This window comes from Penicillium riverlandense (assembly GCF_028828495.1).
Source record: "Penicillium riverlandense strain IBT 135883 chromosome Unknown utg000001l_segment0_segment0, whole genome shotgun sequence".
Lineage (NCBI taxonomy): Eukaryota > Fungi > Ascomycota > Eurotiomycetes > Eurotiales > Aspergillaceae > Penicillium > Penicillium riverlandense.
In genome coordinates, this window is record NW_026643194.1 from 4,221,939 (window position 1) to 4,230,748 (window position 8,810).

The 8,810-nt window shown below is 55.2% G+C and overlaps 2 protein-coding genes across 2 annotated transcripts; both read right to left on the reverse strand.

Annotated features, from left to right (window-relative positions):
• Positions 1-427: 427 nt before the first annotated feature.
• Positions 428-2,438, reverse strand: bgt3 (uncharacterized protein; the record flags this gene model as incomplete). Its single annotated transcript, XM_057193122.1, has 2 exons — positions 428-575; positions 631-2,438. 2 exons carry the CDS (start codon positions 2,436-2,438, stop codon positions 428-430), a joined length of 1,956 nt encoding a protein of 651 aa, XP_057058075.1.
• Positions 2,439-3,327: 889 nt separating this feature from the next.
• On the reverse strand, positions 3,328-7,201 carry N7474_001708 (uncharacterized protein; the record flags this gene model as incomplete). Its single annotated transcript, XM_057193123.1, has 5 exons — positions 3,328-3,518; positions 3,657-4,358; positions 4,814-5,928; positions 5,973-6,223; positions 7,133-7,201. Coding segments are annotated over 5 exons (2,328 nt in total), but the record flags the coding sequence as incomplete, so codon positions are not given.
• Between the last annotated feature and the right edge of the window lie 1,609 nt (positions 7,202-8,810).

Below are 8,810 nucleotides of genomic sequence, written 5' to 3' on the forward strand. Positions count from 1 at the left end.
ACCCAACGCACAAGAAAGAAAAATAATCCCATCCATTTCTCACGCATAAAAAGAACCCAGGTATCGATATCAATGCCACCAACTCGTGCGAGATAAGAAACATGGTCCCGAGAAACAGACCGTCCAGAAAGACAAAACGTAAAGTCCGCTGATGAAGAGGTACAAACAAAGATGCTGATCGATAGTGTAAACGCCAGTGGAAGTAGGTAGAAGCGGGCCGGGAGGAGATACGGGCCATGAAGAGTAGTATGGCGGCGAAGGAATGCAGAAAGGTTTGCAGAAAGGTTGGTATAAGTTGTCGGAGGAGAGGATCGGGCGGAGAGGAAAATTGTGCGAAGAGGCGAGGCGAGAGGAGTGAGACAATGGATATATGCACAGATGTTTTTTCTTGATCATGATCCCGTTAAGATAGCCAGACGGCCAGTAATCATGACGAGACAGTCTTGCCGTTGCAATCTGGAATCTTGAGGCCCGGTTTGACATTGCGCCCGGCGTCCATCAGGCCCCACTTATCTTCCCAGTCTTTGCCGGGGGTGTTGTAGATGACTTTCCAGGGCTCGTCGAAGGCCTCGAACCTGTGGCAGACAGTTAGGTAGATGTCACAAAGAGCCCAACAAAAGAAATACATACCAGAAATACTCGGTGCCATTCTCCAAAGCCTGGCAGACCCAGTCCGACATGTAAGTGTTCATGTTATCAATGCTGGCAATCGACCCTGGCGTCGAGGGATTACACTCAGGGCTCTCGCCGCAGTCTTTACCACCGGTGCTTGGCCAACCGGTCTCGGAAATGATCTGCTTCTTGCTCGGTTCACCCTGCGTCAGGTCCACGTCGTGCGATTGCCAGAAGTCCCATGTCCAGGAGGCGGCGACCTTAGCGCTGACACCGGCGAAGAAAGGGTGGATGTTGGACATGACCATGTCACAGGCAGCCACCAACTCGGCGTTCCAGTTATCGCCTAGGTCGGATGTGCCGATGGGCAGGTCGACGTTGTGCTTGCCGGCCCAGCTGCGAACCTGCTTGATGTAGCCCAGCAGGTTGGTCTCGGCGGTTTGGACATCGGGTCCTGCGCGGTACAGAGCCTCGTTTCCGACAATGATTCCCCTGAAAATCGAGAGGTCCTTGGCTTCACTTAAGACCTTGTACAGCTGGTCCAGCTGGCGATTGACAGTCGTGTGGTTAGAATCGATCCACACGCCCAACCAGACCTTCATGTCGGTCAATTCGAGCCGGTCGATCGCATGCAGCACCATCTCCGTCTGGTTGCAGTCCGTGCCGTACAACCGGACGTTGTTGGTCAGCTGCGTCAGCACTGCCATGTCGCGAGTGACGTTGTTCTGCGAGGGCGGATACTTGAGGCATAGCGGATATTGCACTCCCCACGGAGTGTAGTCGATGCCGGGGAAGACTTTGTGCAGCTCTGGGTTGTTCATCAAATCCTTAATCTCCGCGGAGTCCTTGCCGAGATCTCCATTATTCGCTTCGTCATCCGCCGCGGTCTGGTCGTTCGATGATCCACTCCCGGATTTATCCTTGCTGCCCAGAGTGCCTCCCACGGCACCACCGATGATCGCGCCGAGAATAATGACAGCAAGGAGGATGCCAACAAGCCAACCTCGCTTTTTCCGACCTTCCATGTGCTTCTTCCGTGCTGCTTTCTCTCCATCTCCCGATTCCAAGCCGCCACCACCGGGCACTGGTCCGTATTCCGTGTCTCTGTCGGCGGCACCCTTGCCCTTCCCAAAGAAGCCTCCCAACATTGCCCCACCGGCCGCTCCGCCTGCTGCAGCGGTTGCTCCGTGTGATCCACGATTCCGTGCCGGAGTCAGGAACCCGTCGTCGTCACCGTCGTCAGCAATTTCTTCCGGGTTGATGTCGAGCGGTAGGTCAGCGCCGCTGTAGCCGCTGTAGTGGGATTGGCGCTGGTAAGGGCCGTCGCTAATGATGCCGCCACCGCCACTGTTGTAGCGTGAATGGTTAATGAAACTACTGCGGTGGGATGGGCCCGCATCGCTGAGGTGTGTCGATGACTGGCCAGGTGTCTGCATGCCTGGGGCAGGCATTGCCGCACCTAGAGCCATGTTGGAGCCATATGAGCGTTCCTGTCGTAATGACTCGGCGCTACCATATGCCGCTGGGGGAACGTAGGGGTTGTCGGAGGGGGTTGAGTGGTAGCCGCGTTCGGCGGGCCCGAGGAAGCCATCGTTGTTCTGCATGCCGCGCACGGCATCGACGCCGCTCAGCCGATCGTGGGAATTGGCGACGCCCAGCGCAATCCCACTGATACCACCTCCTACCGAGGCCGGGCCGAGATTGTCCACGCCCGGCGTCACGGTCGAGTTGTCTCGCATCGACTGCGAGTAGCGATGGGATGGCGGCGGTGGCACGTCCAGGCCGTCGTAGTTGGAGTTGTCATACCGCCGGTTTGGACCGGACATGGTTGCGCTGCGAGCAATTCAGAGGACGGGGTTGTTTGTCGGAAAGAAAAAACGAGGAGGGTGGTGGTGGTGGTGGGGGGATTAATTAGTCGAGGGAGGAGGCGCAGGCGGAAGTTGTTGTTAGGCTGGCATAGCACGGTGGACTGGAATCCAGGGTTGGGATCCACGGTTTCCGAAAATGGAGGATGGGGTGGGTAGGGTAGACACGGGAATAAAATAGAGAAAAGAAAGAATCAGCAGGACGTGGCTGTGTTTGAGGGTGGTGTCAGGTTGAAAGCGACGAGCGCAAGGGGAGAGATAATGGGGTTTAGCTCGCAAACGGTCAACAAATGGTGGCCGGGACAACGGGTCAATGCTGGAGACTAAATAGTAGTAGCAACCACACCAACCAGAATAATCATGCTGGTTGGGCAGTAGTAATTAATGTTGTACCTATTACCTCTTATTGTACTCCTTTTATTTTATCATATCCAAATGTACGACTCTTCTTTGCGATCTGTCTGATCACAAATACATATTAGGGACAGGACCCTGGGTGGACCCTGGTGGACCTGTCCCTGGGCAGCCTGATGTGTTGCTATTTTTGGGCGTCGCAGAACTTACTTGAGGCAGAGACATCCAAGACCTTTCTACCGATAGGAGAAAAATTCATTCATTCATGGTATCGCGTACTATAGCCCTAAACACAAAAGAACACTAAGAAAATCCCATCCTCCATCCCGTAGAATCCTAACCCTAATTTTGATCAGCGCCAAATCCCCTCCTGTCCTTTCCAACCCAACCCAACCCAAACATCGCCATCTCCCTTATTTGGACCTCAACTCAGTTATAGAAAAAGAAAACCAAAAAACCCCCCTCTCAACGCCATAAGCCCACCATCTGACTACCTGCCCTCGACTTCCTCCGCACTCCGCTGCGACGCCGACCCATGGGTCTCACCAGACTCGGTCGCCAGATTCCGGCTCGCGCGCTCGAGAAACCGGCGTTTGCCACTTCGCGTGTCAAAGTGGTCGGGGATGGTAGACGGGTCCTGCCCAGCGGCCAACATGCTACTTCGCATTTTGTTGCGGTAAGAGTCCACTGTAACCCGGAACCAGTCAGCAATGTTCTCCAGTGAGACAATGTTTCAGCCGCGCTCGGGATCTCCGTCCCACGTGCCGCCGGCCGGGGATGGAACTTAGGGCTATTTTATGAGGATGGCGAAACAAATAAACTTACACGATCGCTGCAAAAATAGCGCGCGCCCCGCAAACACTCGGCTCTGGCTCCAGCTCATGCGGTAGCCAAGGTCATTGAGGAGAACTTCCTTGCGGTGCTTACGCCGCGAGAGCTGCGGCACCGCGATCTCGCGCTCGCCGCCGTCCAACGACGGCGCGGGTACGAGCGTCCGGCTGACCGTCGCTGCCTCGGCGTCGTCAGCTTGCTCGGCGTCGTCGCGGAAGAAGCGCTTCCCCGGAACGGTCTGGCCCGGCGCGTCTCTCATCTGCACGGGGAAGTAGGTGCGCGGGTAGACGGCGTTTGAGCGGCGGTACGAGTCCGGGATCTCGTGCATCTTGACATCGTCTAGCAGGATCTTGACCCGCACGCGCGCCCCCCGCTGCGGGTCGTCTACCTGCAGGAACTTGCGGCGCTTGCCGCCGGGCAGCGAGCCGAAGAGTTCGACGTGCGTGGGATTCTGCTCGTCCGTGTCGTCGTCGGCGCTGCGGCTGGACGTCGCGATGGGGTGGTGTCGGCCCAGAGCGTTGAAGTTGCTGTTCCCTCCGTGAAGCGGCGGCATCGATGGCCCGGCGCTGGAGCTGGGTGCTGTTGGAAGATTAGGAGAGCCGTGGAAAACCTGCGCCGGGCGGAGATCGGTTGAAGACGGCAGACGACCTGTGTCAATGGATGAATGTGGTGCACCGGTAGGATATTCTGCGGCGCCTATAATACGCAAGCAGGACGGAGAGAAATTAGCCTACGCTGTACTTCATGTCGGGTGACAGGTTCCAGTTCGAAGGGGAAAAGAAAGCAAGAAAGAAAAAGAACAAGAAGCGCGGCGGTATCAAATGGTAAAGGCGATAGACAAAGCGCACAGGGTATGGGAATAACACATAGACCAAGAAAGCCGACACAAGAATAAAAGAAGAATGTCCGGTCCAGATAAGAAATACACGAGTGAACCGACGACCATCTTATACAGCCACCGAGACACAGGTACACTGCAACAACATCCCACATATACACATACAGCATATACAAGGTACAAACGCCGTTCCCAGAGAATTCACCCTTTAGGGTAGAAAACACATGATCATAGGGCATATCCCGCCGCGCACGGTGCAAAAGAGACATCGAACGACAACGGAACAGAACACATCATATATGGTGAAACATACCGCTGACTTCCTCATGATTTGGGCTTCCATCTGGTTGACCATGAGCATGATGGTGATGCATATGTTGATGAGCCATGGACATAGACCCAAGACTCGGACGAGGCGCCGGCGGCGCCATATGACCAGCGCCGCCACCACCGATTCCAGGAGCGACCGGACTGGCGGCAGCCATGTGCGGAGGAGCGGGGGCCGGAGCCGATGCCCGTCGGTTTATCTTGGCCTGTCTGCGAACCCGTCGGCTGCGCAGTCGAGGGTCCTGGTTGCTGTTTCTCCAACTATCCACGGCTCGCTGGATGAGTCCGCGCTTTCCTTGCAAGGCCGGGTTCAACTCGGCCAGCGCCCACCCGACTGCATTGCACTCGGTCTCATAGACCAGCCGGTTTCCTCGGTACTGGTCTTTGCTGCAGCACGCCCGTGGATACACGCAGTTCTCTGTCTTGAACTCCTGGCTGAGGTTGTCCACGTTCACGGACTCGACGTCACAGCGAATGGTATATTCCATCTTGATCCTGTCGCGCGAGTATTCAAAGGCAATCCACTGCACGCCATTGCTGTCCTGCCGCACGACCAGCGGTGTTGTGGCAGGAATGGGTCCAGGTGCTGCGCTGGAGCTGGCTCCTAACGGCGGGCTTTGATGGGCGTTGTTGGTCTGCATGCCGGGGTTGCCTGGCCCGGGGAGCGGTGGGTTCAGCATGGCTCGCTGCGGTGGAGTGGGTTGCTGCGTCGAGTCCATTTTGAGGATAGGGCTGTTCGACAGAGCGGAAGAGTGTGGTGGCATCTGTGCCGACGTGGTTTGAGGAGGCATCATCATTGATTGCGTTGTGAGTGGATTTTGCTGAGGAGACGGGTGCGTGGCGTATGGTGAGGGCTGGACGGGGTTCATAGATGAGTACGGCGGATATGCGTACATCTGCGGCGCCATCTGGGGCGACTGTGTATACATGTGGCGGCCATGCTGGTCGTGCGGTGGTTGCGATGCCACCGACGCCGGTGAGCCGGACTGAGGAGTATGATAGATGGGGGGATATGGTCTCTGCATTTGAGCGGTGGTTGCCATGAGGTCGGGTGGTCCTACAGCCTGCATGTCAGTGAAATTGTCGCCGAGTAGAGAGCAACTGAGCTAAATGTACCGCTAGAGGGATACTGCCCCGGGGCAGACGAGGTAGCGTATGGAGTCGGGTGGGTAGTGTAGTAGGGTGATTCTTGCGACGATGGTCCGTACGGGCTCTGGGACTGTAGGACACCGTTTCCTAGACGGTGGGAGTATGTGCCCGAGGGGATCGAGGACGCGGGTTGGATAGGCGACGCAGGGCCGGGCTTCTGTGGTTGTACAAGTCCGGCTGATCGAGGTTGTTGTAAGGAGTGGTGAGACTGCTGTGAGCCCGGATGTCCCGAACTGCTATGACGAAGCTGTGGCAGAAGCACACTATCAGTATCGAAAGAAGAATTGACACGCCTGTTCAGCCCGACTGCATGGTGATACGACAACCTTCCAAGGTGGCCGCAGGAGAGCAAAAGGAGAAACGAAAAACACAGAGAGTCTATAGACACAAGAGATGAAAAACGGACGGAGTGACGCCATAAATCGAGAGAGTATGTGGGAACCGTAAGCATGGCATCCAGTCACGGAGGGGTTGGTTTGGGCCACGGAGCAGCAATGCCTTTCGGCAGGGGTGAGGGTATTAATTGCGTAACCAAGAGCCAGGGTATTGCCAGGATTGCCGGTCCAGGGTCAAAGAAATGCGGCGGATATGTGTAGCCTTTGGTGTCTCAAGACTGCGAACCCGGGAGATTCAACCACTCAAGGCTGAAAATTTGCCCCATGGCGTCGGAGCCGCTGACAGCTGGTACAGCTGGGGTAGCCTCGGAAGCATTGTGCTGATTGATGCCTTGCACCGCTGATAGCTTAGGAAGATGAACCCTTGGCAGCGCAGCATTCTGACGAGACCTTCCACGGAATACAGAGGCGGCGATGTATAGCGATTTGCCATCAACAAATCATTGAACAGACGGGTTCCTTTGTGTCTCGGAGGGCACAACACTCGTTTGTTCCCAGATCCCAGGGTATTGAACGAATTGACTGGAAGAGTGCCAGCAAAGCTCCGGGCAAATAAAAGTCGCGATGCAATGACCAGAATCGTGGGACATACACTCCAAGAACCGCAATCAACATGAAAAAAGAGACAACAAAAGGCAAAGAAAAGAAAAGCGTAAAAAAAGCCTAACAAAGGCCCGAATGATATTGAAGTAGGAAAAAAGACTCTCACAAGACAAGATCTAAATTGCAGTCGGGCAGAAAAGACGAGACAAGAAACTTACCGGATCTTCCACAGGATCTTCCTTGTAGTTGGCAGACACGGGCGAAGGAGCAAGGTCAGCCTGTACCATGCCGGTCAAGAAACGGCCCTTTTCGCGGTCAGTGCTTGAATCTGGCGATGTTCTCGCTTTCTGGGCGGGAACCGATCACGATCTGGCGGCAGTGGGAAAGTAATGACCAGGGGAGGAAGAAGCGCGCCTGGAGCGACTGTCAGAATGGAGCCGGGCACGAGGGCGATCCCGGAGGCTGCGCGACGGCTAGTCACTGACTACTGACTGGGATTCAGGACTCGACGTGGGCAACAACGGTTGGGATGCGAGTTACAGGCCGGTGGAGGGTCCAGGGTTGTTATTTAGCTGCACCGGGGAGCCCCATTTCTTGCCTGTTGTCGATGAGAGATAAACACAGGTGGGAAAAATAATAAAAGTAAAAAAAAAAAAAAAAAAAAAAAAAAAAAAGAAAAAAGAAAAGCCAAAAAAGAGGAAGAATAAAAGCCCAATGGGGAATGGTGGCAGAGACGAAAAGGAATCGTGGAGAGAGAGAGAGAGAGAAAGAGAGAAAAAGCGCAGATGACAGGGCAGCGGGAATAATAATATGGACCGGAATGGGTGCAGCAGAGTAGATTACGGCCGGGCTAACATCCGATATACAGTTAGAGGAATAGTTAAGGGGCGATGAAGTGCAGCATGCAGAACGGTGCGTGGTGGGAACAAAGAGGCAACAGACTTCGGAGACAGTGGAGGGACGCTGATACGCTCGAGGACGAAAGACAAAGAGGTGGACCCGTGACGTTATCTAGGTGGTTTACATCCGTATGTGTTAGGGCTTGAAGGCTTCCTAATGTTTGCCCTTTATGACGTTCCAGCAGCATCAAACGCTCGACCCACCAGAAGCGATTGCGGAGTCGAACGGTCGGATGGCCTAGCGGACTGTATGTAACTAAAGGTCGGTTTCAGGTACCCTTTGTGAAATCCACATCTCGGAGTATATCGAACGGAGGATCGGCGAGGATTTCTCTGTTGCTGCCGCGGAACTCCACTTGAAGTGATCGGACTCAGCCTTGTTTCTTTTGCTTCACCCTTTCCAAATAAACTCGAAACAGGCTAATGGCCGCCCACTGTGACCCGAGTGCGTTCGTGAGTGGCAGAAAGCCGCTGTGCAACCCGGTCGAAAATGGCGCAGCGGCTGATCCCCAACCCCCCGGTCAGCCAGTGGTGAACTAGTCCCAGGGCAGCCGTACGATGATTGATGCTGCTGCTTCCCGCTGAGGGCGAATCTGCGCCGCATTTTCTCGAACCTGCGGGAGGGTCGAGTCCTGGTCTGCCTGCCACTAACTAACTAACTAAAAGCCTAGACGAGGGTCGCCAAAGGCAGGCCTTGACTCGTCGACAACACGGGCGGGCCAATGGACAGGCAGATCGCTCCAGGATCCGATGCGGGCCTCCACCCGGGTTCGCCCCTAGCCTGGAATGGCGTTAGGCTAGTTGGACTCGGCACTGTTCTGGACAAAGGTTGTTGGTTCGAGAAGCAACTGTGACGTCGACTAGCACCCGAGGTTCTTTGTACACACGTTCCGAGGAAGGCCAGTTCTCCGGGTAACTGGTCTGGAATCGGCACCTCGGCGCACGATACCTTCCTCTCTTCATTAAACCCTCGTGTGCATGTCTTCCGCCCATGTCC